Source organism: Sebastes umbrosus, chromosome 3, assembly GCF_015220745.1.
Source record: "Sebastes umbrosus isolate fSebUmb1 chromosome 3, fSebUmb1.pri, whole genome shotgun sequence".
Taxonomy (NCBI): domain Eukaryota; kingdom Metazoa; phylum Chordata; class Actinopteri; order Perciformes; family Sebastidae; genus Sebastes; species Sebastes umbrosus.
This window is the reverse complement of record NC_051271.1, coordinates 30,451,828-30,466,207: the sequence shown is the minus strand read 5'-3', so window position 1 is coordinate 30,466,207 and position 14,380 is coordinate 30,451,828. Positions and strand designations below refer to the sequence as shown.

At 41.0% G+C, this 14,380-nt stretch overlaps 1 protein-coding gene across 1 annotated transcript; it reads left to right on the top strand.

Annotated features, from left to right (window-relative positions):
- The first annotated feature begins 364 nt into the window (after positions 1-364).
- Positions 365-14,252, top strand: tmc5 (transmembrane channel like 5). Its single transcript, XM_037764336.1, has 21 exons — positions 365-495; positions 990-1,180; positions 2,492-2,703; positions 2,929-3,006; positions 4,521-4,637; positions 4,741-4,843; positions 5,186-5,267; positions 5,348-5,608; positions 6,844-6,986; positions 7,128-7,272; positions 7,604-7,756; positions 8,000-8,166; positions 8,817-8,892; positions 9,833-9,930; positions 10,009-10,104; positions 10,198-10,273; positions 10,843-10,976; positions 11,125-11,298; positions 12,816-12,894; positions 13,031-13,123; positions 13,216-14,252. The coding sequence occupies exons 2-21, from the start codon at positions 1,110-1,112 to the stop codon at positions 13,792-13,794; spliced, it is 2,937 nt and encodes a 978-aa protein (XP_037620264.1). The 5' UTR covers positions 365-495; positions 990-1,109; the 3' UTR covers positions 13,795-14,252.
- Positions 14,253-14,380: the final 128 nt, after the last annotated feature.

Here is a 14,380-nt window from a genome sequence, read left to right as displayed (position 1 = left end):
TTTCTATCAATCTATCGATCTATCTATCTATTTATTGTACCTATCTATCTATCTACTGTAACTATCTATCTATCTATCACTTCATTGCCTTGTCTATAGATAACTTCAGTCTCTAAGCACCACCACAGGTAAACCTATAGCAGATACAACATGGACTCTTGGACACCCACCTTAAGTTCTGGATGCCAATGAAATTTGAACCTTAGAGGTTTAATTATTTTCATCACAATACAAAGCGTCCACATGGGATTTACATGACCTAATCCGATGCAGTGGACTTTTACCTTTACAAGCTCAGCACACACTTCCTGGTAGCCAGACAGTCTTTAGTTTCATCTCACTGACGGTGGTTCTCAGACTGATTCACAGGTTACTCTTCAGGCTTGGTCTGCATGGACTGCGAGAAAGACTAGAAGGCATTTTTCTGACCACTCTACAGCATTTTATCAGGACATCCTTTCTGTATATTCTCTCACCATCACCACATATTTACAGGTAAGCAGTGTTTGACAACAGAGCAGAACATTTATCAAGATTTGTCATTATCTGAACGGTATAGTAAATCTATGACTATATCCACTCACACACTATCTGTAGTCTCACTGTATGAGCTTTTTCTTTCCATTGTTGATTTGTTAGACTGTAGTTTTCTGTTCATTGTTATTCAGATTTTCCATTTCTGCCATCCTTCAGTGGCTCTGTGTGAGAACCCACTACATGTGGTGGAAACCAAACCTAATGTATGAATTAATGATGAACACATGAGGATGGGATCAAGAGATTCAATTACACACGCTTCCCCCCAACAATGTAGCTGTCACTCTGAGCAAAGAAAGGCACATCTATTGCTACCTGTTTAGGTTATTTTAAAGTTGACATAGCTGGCAACTGAAGCCTCACTACAACATGTAATGAAGGCATACACTCTTATCTTTCTCACGATAACTTAACACACTAGTATAGTCATCTAAAGAGCAAGTTTTTTACAGTGTATTACTGGAACTGGACTGTACAAACATCAACATATTGAAGAGCGACTGCCACGGTGTGAGCTGAAGGATCGTCGTTGTCTCCAAAGAAGAGTGAAAAGGATCAATTTGAAGGATCTCATGACAAGTTACAGCCACGGAGGAATCTTCAACCCTGCCTACCATGACAGCGAGACTCTGGAAATTGATAGGTTTGTGGTAATAACATAAAATGTGGTTTTATCTTCAAATGTGAATCAGTGAACCTTTTATCCTGAAAAACTCCCTTACCTTATTTGAATTAATCAAATCAAGGAGAGTGTTTCAGTGAGTGCTGTGTGTTGTTTGTACTTCGTCATCAAAGGGCATGTATTGTACTGTAAAAGAATGAACAGGATGTCCTCAAGGAACAGACAGCTGTGTGGTAGTTTACCTGGCTATATCCCAGGCTGTAAGAGTGATTCAATTTATTTCACACCTTTTGGGTAAAAACTTTAAGGTCTAAAGACTTTGAAAGTTTCTAAAAAAAACAAACATTACAGTAAAACTAAAGGGACAAATACATTAGTCCATTGGACTTTACTCCGAAACTTATATCTGCACTTCCTTGTACGTTATTATATCATTCAAATTTCCCACGGGAGAAAAACATCATCTCCATATTAGTCATACCTCTCTATCAGATAATGATCATGATTTGAAATTCCAGTTCCTGTCTCGAACTGATAACCCTAGTGCTCATAAATATCATAAATAACAAATAAATAACACAAACTGCATGACCTCAATGATTAAACCTGCAGTAGGCAGAATATTTTTGTCATCATTGGGCAAAAATTCCATAATAACCTTTCAGCATATTGTAAGTCAAGTGTTCTGAGAGAAAACTAGACTTCTGCACCTCCTCATGGCTCTGTTTTCAGGCTTTAAAAAATCTAGCCCGTTACAGGAGACTTTGGCCAATCACAGGTCATTTCAGAGAGAGAGCGTTCCTATTGGCTGTTCATTCAACGGAGGCAGCTGTCAATCACTCACAAACTCCGATCAAACGGTTAAACTAGGCAGCGCTGATCAAATATGAATCAATATTCTGTTACTGTAATGCCTATTTCTCACCTCAAATGTATTCAGAAACATCTTGTAGTGTACTGTTTAGCTGTGAAATGAGAACTTTTGTGACCCAGCAGCCAAGTTGAGATCTGTTGAGAAAATACCAAGCACCGCCCACCTGCCGGAGCAAACTTTCTCATTGATTGACAGCTGCTCAGAGACGGCAAGGTTCCAGCTCGGCTCTGATTGGTTGTTTTCCTCCGGTCTGTGAAATCTTGCAGATGCCATTAGGAGCACCGGAGGACACAGAGGCACATGATTTTTTTTCTTCAGATTGCCTGTCTCATGCACTACTGTCAGGATATAGAGACAGTTTTATAAAAATCACTTTTTTTAATCATATTTGCTCCAATTCTACCCACTGATGCTTTAATCTTTCAAGTCACACAATATTTGTTCCGTGTGGCGTCTAGGTCGTCCAGCAAAAACCGCCACTCTAACCCTTATGCCAGGGGTGAGAGGGCAGATGCCCATTACTCGTCGACTGTTCAGACCATCAGTGATGACGCCGTGGGGAGAGTGCCCTGGCGGGGCTGGCAGGAGGAGAGCTGGAGGGGGAGAGAAAGCATCCCCATGGGCCTCATCTCAACGCGCCCCCCGAGTCCATCATGGCAGCATGACGTCAGTGAGTGGACCAAGCTAAATCTATTGAGCTATGGAACAATATGAAGTCTGTGTGCATATTTTGTTGCAATACTCTCTGTACTGTATCATAGAGAAAAAGCAACATGATTCAGTGTTGACTACTTCACTTCAATCGGACTATGTCGTTTGGCTCTATATACTGTGTGCCTCTGTGTGTTGCCAAGTGACACCTCTGTTGATACTTCTACTCCTCGCTTTTATTCAGATCACAGTACCTTCCAGATCCCACCTGACTCTCAGTATGATCGGTCACTCTCTGTCCGCCTGCCTTCTGCAATGTCAGGTAATGGTTTTTACTCCATAGATAATAGTTTCTTTACACAGTTATTGTAAGCTCTGTTACTATGGTATCGCTAAACACACACACACACGCAAAGTTGTTAAGTGCATTACCAGACAGTAATTGAAAAGAAATGTGACATTCATGTTGACCTTTGGTTACCAATCAACTTAGCAAGTCATACTTACTTGATAATTATTAATGGAGTCTACGCACAACAACAAATGACGGGGGAAGACAAGGAAGTTGGTAAAGTAAATAAAACAGAGGGAAGGTGGTTGTGGGGAAAAGGTTGCCTTAATCTGAAGGGCGTAATCTAAAGGTTTTGGAAATGTGTCTGTTAATGGGAATGAGTGGACATTTAGTGTCGAAAGGGATCTGTAACGGCACTGTGTCCTTCGTGTTGTAACTAAAACCTTGTATAATTACTGACCACAAATTTAGCTTTCATCTTATGGGTGGCACGGTGCAGTGCAGCAGTTAGCACTGTCGCCTCACAGCAAGAAGGACAGCAAGAAGGTCCAGAGTTCAATCCATGGTCTGGCATACTTGCCCACCTTGAGACATCAAAAATAGGGAGGAATTTGAAACCAAAGCGGGTCTGAGGGTCCTCCCCCAGAAAAATTCTGAGTTTCAGAGACTTTGTTTCCTGCATTCTGGTGACTTTTAAAGAATGAAAATAGCAAAATGATAATTACACTGCAACAGCATTTTTATCTTAAGTACTTTTAATTTTACTTTTAATTCTCAGGAAAGAATACAGAATCATTCGCCCCTCTGGCGGGAACTTTTGTGAATTCATTAATTTTTTCCCATGCTTTAGTATTAATTAGTAGGCCTACTCTCCATTTCTCTCTCTTTCACTCACTCACTGAAGGCCCTTTCAGACACAACCCGACAGCGGTACCACTGCACTCTGAAACCCATTATTTCCAATGGCTTGCGCCACGTCACAACAGCTTTTCACTGTGTCGAGCAAAGCCCAAATTTGGGCGCTGCGCGTGTGCCGCAATGGCAGCTCAAACCGAGCTCTCCTCTGCCAGTAAACAACATCAGGTGTAGCTGTATTGTTGTCCGGGTGGAAACAGTAAGGCTTATATACGCTTTACAGTGGCAGAAACAGGTTGTGATAACGAAAAGGAAAAAAAGGTGTGAATTGAATTGTAGAGAATTGTGGTGCCAACAGCTACAGTATCATATGGAATAATCAGGAGTTAAGATAATGTAGCCTAGAGTCTGTGGTATAATAGCACCCACATTATCTCTCATATACTGTATTGCACTGCTATCAGCTGTACTTTCTATCAGTGTATGTACTGTACAGTAGGTAATACACAAAGTTTATGTGCAGTAAATCAGGAAAATATAAAGAGACGATAGTAAATCTCTGTCAGGCTGTGGTGGGAGAGTAAATGTTTACATGTTCAAGCAACTGCAGGTGTTAGATTTAAAAATGTCATCCTCGATGACTGTCCTCCTGTATTTCCCATCACATCTCTTGATGTTTGTTCCTCCAGGTAACATGACAATGAGATGGAGGGGAGTGACAATGAGAAGGATGAGCATGTTTCCCAACAGCGATCCTGCCAATGTAGCCTTCACAGAGGATGCCATCAGGAACGAGATGGAGAATGGTAAGAGCCTTGTCATGGGAAGTGTGACACCTGATCTGCATTCTGCATGGTAGTCTGTGTAAGATAATAGGGAGAGCTTATCTTGTTATGTTGTGTGTGACAGAGGAACAGAACCTGGTCAAGGAGCTCGTTGCCCTGTCAACTCGAGACCGAATTCGGGCCATTCGAGACCTTCCAATGAGCTGTGACGAGAAGAAACATATCAGGTGGGTTTTGACTGACAAGCAGTTAAAGTTGATAAGCTTCCTTGTCAGCGTCATTCTGGGTTAACCATTACACCTTGCTGGGAACCATAAAATAAGGGTTCTGTATGCACAGGCAGGGTGGTATTGTGTTGCAATATAGATCACTTGAGGAAAAGTTATGTGCAAAAACACGCACTGCTCTGTCTTTTCAAGTCACATTACTCAAGAAACGATTCAAATGATAGGAGGTCCAAAGGTTTTTCTGCAGCGTTGAGTCACAATTCCTCTAATTAATCAGGTCATAATGTCTACAGGCACTGATGTCATCATAACACCAAATTATGTTCTAAAATACCTCCACAGGAGCCAAGTGCTGGCGTTCAAGTCTTCCAAGCAATCTCGCAAGTTCACGTGTTTTGCAGATTGCTCTGAGAATATGTCACTGGTAAGTTAACAACATGCTGCAATGCCACACTTAAACAATTCATTTTTGTATGCCATATGTGTCACACGCTGTTTTCCCAGTCTTTCCGCAGGTGCGGCTACAGTATAAGGTCAGCCAGACAGACACTGGAGCTGTGGCAAGGCATCATGAAAGAGATTGGTGGCAAGTTTGGCACCAGTGTCCTCTCCTATTTCGTGTTCCTCAAGTGGCTGCTCGTATTCAACATTTTCTCCTTCCTGGTCAACTTTGGCTTTATCACCATCCCGCTGCTTGTTTACGACCCCTCACCCAACATACCTCCAAACGTGACATTCAGAGGACTGGAGATACTGACTGGAGCTGTAAGTTTAGGCTGTTAGGCACAAGTACATATCTTTTTGTGAAGCCAAAAATAATCCCTAACATGTATCAATTATTTTTTTATTAAATCATTGTGCAACTTAAAGCTGCTCTAATCAATATTTGTACAAACAATGGATGAAATTATGTATGTAACCTTAAAGGTGCTCTATACGATATCCAGAGCATTAACATAGGAGCAGATAACTATTTGCTATGTAAAGATATAGAGGAGTAATGTCTACCTGAGCAGAGAATGAAGTCACTCTCCCTATGTGTATGTTGTAATCCGAGTTTCTGCTTGCTATGTTGGAGGCTGTGCATGCTTTTAGTGCATGTTTGTGCATTTGAGCGTGCCCGACTGGCTAGCTCACTGCCGCTGCTCTGCACTGCTCACATACGGTGGTTACAGCTGATAATGCCGCACCGACCGACGGCGTTGTTGCGGAAGCGTAGCACCCAACCTTCAATTGCGTTTCTAAGGCAAACAATATTGTGGGTGACTAGACGCATCCCCTTGCCTCCTCATTTATATTGTTACCATCTGGGCGACGGTATTGCCCCCCCCCCCCTCCATTCACTAAAAATAGATCCAAGTTTTCATTTGTCCAACAAGCCATAAAGTTTTTAAACAGCTGATGCACTAGCACTTTATCCCCCATGCACTTTGACCACTACTTCCTTCCTGGTCACAAATAATGTCCTGCTGGTCTGGTCTGTCCTAATTTTCTCTTAACTATTTTAACTATATATTTATATTTATATATATTGGGGCTGTCAAAGTTAACGTGATAGTAGCGCAAATTTGTTTTAATGCCACTAATTTCTTTAATGTATTAGCGCAACCGATCTTTCGGAGGTTGTAGCGGGCTCAGTTGAATGTTATGGCTTAAGTTTTCATGTCATACTAGCTTTCCGTGAAGGAGGTTACATAACATCCCAGTACAGTACTGCAACATGGTGGTGCTCTTGCCACAAAAAGATGAAACGGATCTTCTTTTTTCTCTTAAATGCTGACATATTGTCATGCCTTTTTATATAATAGTTCATTAGAGTGGAAATCAATTTAGTAAACAAAAAATGTGTGATTAATCATGATTAACTACGGACAATCATGCGATTAATCAGAATTCGGAATTAAATATTGAAATCAATTGACAGCTTGGTTTAATTAATATATAGATATTCAGTAAAAATGCTTTTTCAATGCATAGTAAATGTGTTTTGGTTTCTCCAGGGTTACTTCCACTACACCGTTATGTACTATGGTGGCTACAGTAATGAAACTCTGGTGGGTCTGGTAGAGTACAACATGCAGTTGGCCTATTTCTTCACAATAGCAGTCTACATGGTTCTGTGTGGAGTTGCACTTATCTTAAGGTCAGTCCAACTCTATCAATTCTGTATAACTATAATATTTTGAGTTTATTGTACATTTCCTTGAATTTACCCATCTAATTGTCCTTCAGGTTAACAGTAGTTTGAAGAAAGAAATGTATGTTGCCTATTTTCCTCACGCAGCATGGCCAGCTCATTCAAGAAAAACTATGTACTAGCAGACCCAACTTCAAACGGTGCATGGCAGCTTCTGTGCAGCTGGGATTTTAGTATTACCAATGAGAGAGCAGTGAGACAGCGCAAGAACAATCTACGTGTCCAACTCAAGGTGACTATTACCGTGTTACAAACCCACTTTTGTCAATCAAGACACCAAGTGAGGAAAGAGAGAGGCGTTTTATTATAGGATCATCTCACCTACATGTCATGAAATTTGTCTCTGAATGACATATTCATATCCACTAATTCATATTTTCCAACTTCGTACTTTAAGATTTGTATTTACATTTTTGAGATGAGCTGTAGCTGCAATATTTTCACAATAAGCTTTCAACAAATTTCAGACGCTTAGCTTTCTCAGACGTTAATTCCTGTTTAAAGACACATCATGCACCTCATTATTTTTCATTGCCATGTTTGTCCTCTTGTCATCCCCTCAGGAGTCTTTGTCAGAGAAGGCCCAGAGGGAGCTGCTAACCCACTCTGAAAAGCTGAAGCACTTTGGGGTTCATCTGGGCTCCTGGCTCCTCTCCACTGGCTTGGCTGTTGGCTGTGGAGCTAGCATCTATTATCTCTGTCATTATGAACAGGAGGTACACAAATCAAGATTGAATAATTAGTCTTATTGTTAAATTGGAATTTAACAATACCTGCACTGTTGCAGATCCCTTTGTTTGCAGGTGTAGAGAAACTGCATATGATAGTATTTTGGTCAGCATGCGTCATAAGCTTGCAACTTACTGTCAAGTCATTTAACGGCAGTGCAGGGTTTGATTCATTTCATTGCACACAGTGTTCGCCGACCAGCAGCTGACCTCCATCTGTTATCTTTATAGCGGGCAACCGATACAGCCAACCGGTCTCTGCTTCAGGAGGCCGAGACTCTCCTGGTTCCTTTTGTGGTGTCTCTGATGAACCTGGTTGTCCCGCTCTTCTACTCCCTCTTCAACAAGTTTGAGCCCTACTCCAGCCAGCGCAGCCAGATCTACGCTCTGGTAGTCAGGTTCGATAGCAGGCACACACAGTACATGAATTAATGGGAACAAGATTGAGGAATATGTTTTTTTAGAAGGAGTTTAGAAATTGTGCGAAATGCACTTATTTGCTTTCTTGCCAAGAATTAGATGAGAAGATTGATATACCACTCTCATCTGTCCATTCAATATGAAGCATAAGTTAGGGTAACAAAAACTGCTTAGCAGCTCCTCTAAAGCTCACTAATTAACACATTATATCTCCGTTAATCTGTACAAAAACCAAAGCATTAAAGTTATATGTTGCAGTGTTGCAGGTGGTTACATACTGGACTATTTGGAACCCCATAAAACCACATTTTTATACTTATATATTTATTAATTTATTTTTATTTTTTTTTACACTTTTTTTGTTTAGGTTAAACTAACTAGGTACATGTGGAATTTGTGATCTACAGAGAGAGCCAGGCTAACTGTTTCCACCTGTTTCTAATCTAAATGCTAAGCTAAGCTACTCGGCTGCTGGCTCCAGCTTCATATTTACCGTACACACAGTGGTGATATCAATCCACTCACCTAACTCTCAGCAAGAAAGCAAATATGCACATTTCCCAAAATGTCAAACAATTCCTTTAAGCATCAATAATGCTTAAAATATTTTTGTTCTCTTTTCCCACAGAAACGTGATACTCAAGATGTCTATTCTGGCTGTCTTGTGTTATTACTGGATGAATACGGTGGCTAAGAAGTTTTCGGTATGTTTGACCCTTTAACCTGCAGTAGGCAGAATATTTTTGGCATCATTTGGCAAAAATTCCATAATAACCTTTCAGCATATTGTAATTCAAGTGTTCTGAGAGATAACTAGACTTCTGCTCCTCCTCATGGCTCTGTTTACAGGCTTTAAAAAATCTAGCCCGTGACGGGAGACTTTGGCCAATCACAGGTCATTTCAGAGAGAGAGAGTTCCTATTGGCTGTTCATTCAACAGAGGCAGCTGTCAATCACTCGTGAACTTTGATCAAACGGTCAACTATAAATGAATATTCTGTAACTGTAATGCCTGTTTCTCGTGTAAAATGTTTTCAGAAACATCTTGTAGTGTACTGTTTAGCTGTAAAATGAGAAAGTGTGCTCTGGCTGGTGGGCGGTGCTTGGTATTTCCTCAACATGGCTGGCGGGTCACAAATGTTCTCATTTTACAGCTAAACTACAGTAAAATATGCATCTGAAAACATTTTATGTGAGAAATAAGCATTACAGTAACAGAATATTGATTCATAGTTGATCAGTGCTGCCTAGTTTGACCGTTTGATCAGAGTTCGCGACAAGCCCCCAGAAAGTACGCCGGTCGTTGATCCCAACTTTCGTAGTGGCTAAACGGCGGTACATCAATTTCTGTGTCCATCACGTGATGCATTGGGCCCAAAAAGACTTCTTCCCATAGACTTACATTGGGAAAGAGATGTCTGTAACTCAGCGGATAATTTTTTTTGAGGTGAATCAACTTCCCAGGATGAACACTCTAATAGTCCTTATTTAAATCATTAGGTTTTAAAAGTTGTAAAATGCACTAATAGCCAAATCCAGAGTTATTTCTCTTCCTCCATTCATGTGAATGTAGTCATTCATGAACTATTGTCTACATCTGTGAACATGTCTAAATCTCTCTATAACTGTCTGTGTTCTCCACAGTGTTGGGAGTCCATTGTGGGGCAGGCTTTGTACCGTCTGGTCATTGTTGATTTTCTTTTCCTGATGTTGGGATCCTTCTTTGGAGAGTTTCTTAGCAAGTGAGTTACACTCAGTTTATTCTTCACAGTCATAGAAATGGGGTAACCTAAATCATCTTCATTATTTCCCTGAAACAGTGTGATTGGGACCAGATTACTACCACGTCTGGGGGTTCCAGAGTTTGATGTAGCCAGAAATGTCCTCGAACTCATCTACGCACAGACTCTGGCCTGGTAAGAACAAGACATTAAACACTTACTACAGTACAAGATCTAACAACTCAATGGAATTAAAAAGTTAGCTTACCCTCTATTTTCTCTTCATAGGATTGGAATTTACTTCTCTCCTCTGCTGCCTGTCATCCAGATCCTCAAACTTTTCATTTTGTTTTACCTAAAGAAGGTAAATAGAGGTTCATAATGTTTGGAAGCCTTATGATGATTTTAAACTGAACTGCCATGATGACAAATGGCCATGGCAGATACAATGCCATTGCTGCCCAAGCTGCTCTATATAATGTTTTAGGCTCACATTACGCTATTTGTGCACCTGGTTCAATAATTGATTTAAATCCTTTCATCACACTGAACAGCATGCTTTATTTAGTGTTATGGAAAAGACAGGTAGCGTTTGGGATTTATGGTGTAAACCTTTCGCTTTGCACTGCACCAGGCAAGGTCAATCAATCCCAGAGTAAATGAATTCAGTACGATTAGTAATTTGACCCAGTTTGGATCTGGGGTTGTTGAATGTTTCATGAACGTGCTGAATGACCTTTGAAGCAATGCTATTCAAAGCACTGATGAGATCTTCATGCTCTCTGTTATGGAGTGAAACATGTATGATGTTTAGGCTGAAATGAGCTCATGGTTTTTCTAAACGTTAATAATATCATATGAGGTATTGCAATAATAATGAAAAATGGTGTTGGTGATATATGACTTTGTTCATGTGTGTGTTTTGTTCCCCAGGTCAGCCTGACCCAGAACTGCCAGCCTCCGCAGCGGTCAGGCAGAGCAGCTCAGATGCAAACCATCTTCATCGCTCTCCTCTTCTTCCCTTTCTTTGTGGGAGCCCTGTCTATGGTTGCATACACCGCCTGGAGGTACAAGAACATGACCTATTTTGAACATTATAAAACCCCAACAACAATACCAATCTTTGACACATGTATGCTGCATTCTTTACCAGTACACAAATCCTCCCAAACAGAAACCTCAGTCTTGTTTTGTCCACCTTGTCCTGCTCTGTAGACTGACTCCCTCAAAGCAGTGTGGTCCTTTTCGGGGACTCAACAACACCTTCAGTGTGGTCGGAGTCTGGATGGACGATCTGAAGGATATCGCTGGTTCTGAATGGGCTGTCTGGATCTACGAAAATGTCATCAGAAGTGAAATCTTCTACTTTCTTATCACACTCATCATCATGTAAGTGCATAGTGCAGGTGATATGTTATGTGTGCTGTAGCCAAGGCCTATGGAAAGGAGGCTGTGTCACGGGTGGACATGGGTCTTGGGGTATGGGGTATAACACATGCTCAGTATAACTGAAGCCGCGGTCGTGCGTTGTGATTGGCTCAATTTCGGCGAGTGCAGGCCAGATTTTACTGCGCATGTGTCATACCCCCTAAGATATGACGCGTTGATGAGGCGTGATCCAGCCTCCTTTCCATAGGCCTTGGCTGTAGCTAGGCACAGCTCAAATGGTGCCTTCAAATGGGGTCGTGTTTATCGTGTTATGTGATTGGATGATTGGAAGTGTCTGCCATCCCCTACTGGTTGAGGAAGTGACATCATCACATATCCACTGCACCATGAAAAAAACAGGAAGAGAAGAGAAGCACATGATCATAAGTATATTAAGTTACACATTAAAAACACTGCTTGGTCAATCTACTAACAGCAACTCAAACAACAAGATCAAAATGCATCATCATTACAATTAAGTAGAAGTTCTATATTTCACAGACACACACTCAAATGTAATTCATCATTGAGCCCAAAGTGACACTAACTTAATAAATGGTGGAGGCCATGGAAGTTCATTTTTCGGTGCCTAGTAGAGTAATATATTGTTTTTCTTTGTAATTTTATAATATGTCTGAGGAACATGTTGTAACCACAAGCTCACAAGCAACTTGAAGGCAGTTAAAGTACAGCTGAGGCAGTGTCATTAGTTTTGCTGGTGTTGGTGAAATTGAAGGATAAATGATATATTATATGTAGCTATATCAGATATTTTGTGTCTCGAATATATATTTACAGGCTGTAATGATATAGCCATAAATGTATTGTGCAAAATGTTTTGTGTTGATTGGAAAGAAAAGTTATTCTGAAGATTGTTCATTTATTGTGTATTTCAGAATTCTTACTAAGAAACTGATCAACTGAGGCAATGTGTCAACAAAATGGACAATTCGATTTACATTTATTTCAACCGGTAGAGACTCCATTTCGAATTAACCATTTATTACCTTGTGCATGATAAGATGCATAGTGCAAAGTCTTTGGTGATTAGACTCCATCATGACGTAGTATATTTGAGTTAAAGGTGCAGTGTGACGATGAGGCTCATGAAATCTAGGTCTTTACTTTGAGATGTTGAGCGGCTTGAGGTGGAATGAATGTAACGACATGTTCATACTGCAATGACAACTGACAACAGCAGAGAGGAGAACAGTTTTCAAATTTGATGGCGACGATATGATTGGCTCAAAGAGATCGTGGCAGAATCTGGTTGGTTAACTAAGAGTGAAACACCTGTAGTCAGCTGATAGAGTAGGAGCCCGTGAGAGAGAGAGACAGAAAGATTTGTGAATGAGAGTGTAAAGAGAGTCTTCCTGATTGAACTTACGTTAAGCTTCATTGAATTGAATGGAACAATGTGAGCATACAGTGTGTGGTTTTTGTGTATTCATTACAATTTTGCATCTTTTCCTACTCAGAGTCATTATATACATCTTCTGGCAAGTCACTCAGGGCCGCAAGCGGCTTATTGTTCAACTGAGACAACAGATTGTTAATGTGAGTGTGTTTGAAACATATCCTTAAAAATGTGCTTTTGTATATTTTTGCCTTTATTTTGTTTATCCCTCGGCTGCATTTTAAATTCATTCCTTCTCTCTCTTCCTCGGTTTTCTCTTTCCTTTTCTCTCACTAGGAAGGGAAAGATAAGTCCTTCTTGTTAGACAAGCTCCAGAACCTCCAGAAATCTCGGCCTGATAAAAAATCCAAACAGAAGAATCCAAAAAAGGTTTGTTGTGAAGATTATTTTCATACTAACTAATCACCTTTCAGCCTGGGATTTGTTATCAACCTTGCTGCATATTTGCTCCTGGCCTGCAGCACACCAAACGGCGGTCAGATGTCCACTCCTCGGGCGGTCAGTCCAACTCAAACGCCATGGTTCAGGCGTTGCTCACTCGCCAGCAGCTTGAAGAGGACGAGGAGAGACGCAGCGCCGGTGGAGTGCCCATTCCCTCCAACATCTCCACCTCCAGCGCTCTAATTCAGGCCATGCTGGCCCGGCAGAGAGCAGATGACCAGGATGAAGATAAATCATCCTCCGGCGCCCTCGCACAGGCCGTGCACGCCAGGCAGAGGGCTGAGGGTCAAGAGACGGATGAATACTACAGCACAGGTTTTTTTGAAAACCCTGTCAACACATCCAGCGCTGTCGCACAGGCGATGCAAGCCAGACACAGAGCAGAGGAGGACGGACCAGATGATGCACGTGACCTGCCATCTTCTGTGTCAGGTGTTATGATGCAAGTCATGCAAGCCAGGCAGAGGGCAGAGGAAGAGGACAGGCCTCAGTGGGTCCCAGCTCCCCCACAAAACCCAGCTCCCGCAGGCTCCAGTGCTCTCATACAGGCCATGTTGGCCCGGCAGCAGGCCCAGAACGAGTACGATGATGGTTACTGACCAAAGGGGTCTGGCTTTATCTTACTGCAGGGAGAGGAACAGAACTGAAAAGAACAACATATGACTGAAATCACACTTGTCAGATTAGGATTTGTGTTGTCACCCATAGATGAAATAGCATCAGTTATAAGTCCATAAATGGGGTGATTTCTCCAGAATTGCAATACATTCAATCCTGCTGTACATCCAAAAGAACTGAGAGAGCTACAGTACTGTAGCAGGACGAGAAGAGAGTGCAGGTCCACCTCTTTATGCACTTTTTTTTTTTTACCAATATATTTTAATAGTATGTTTCTATGAGAGTACACAAGCCTTGTAAAATAAATAATTACTATAACATATACAGTATACACAAGGCCTGATCTTGTGCCATTCCTAATGTAATTTCTGTATCATAAAAAACAGTTGTTAATATTGTATATATTCTCTGTGAAATGTAGATGTTCATCAGATACAAATAAAAGAATGTCGAAACTAAATTAGTCACCGTCTCTTGCAATACATTACTTTGAAAGCAAACCATATAACCTTTAAAACAATAAGTTGTTAGACAGAAAGAAGTATTTGGGTGGAAAACAAGCCTCAC

Excerpts from the sequence above, each read along its gene's own strand:
- tmc5 (XM_037764336.1), top strand. The coding sequence starts at position 1,110 with ATGACAAGTTACAGCCACGGAGGAATCTTCAACCCTGCCTACCATGAC. Across the intron at positions 3,007-4,520 it reads CCTGCCTTCTGCAATGTCAG|GTAACATGACAATGAGATGG; the intron begins GTAATGGTTTTT and ends TTGTTCCTCCAG. Across the intron at positions 8,893-9,832 it reads CGGTGGCTAAGAAGTTTTCG|TGTTGGGAGTCCATTGTGGG; the intron begins GTATGTTTGACC and ends TGTTCTCCACAG.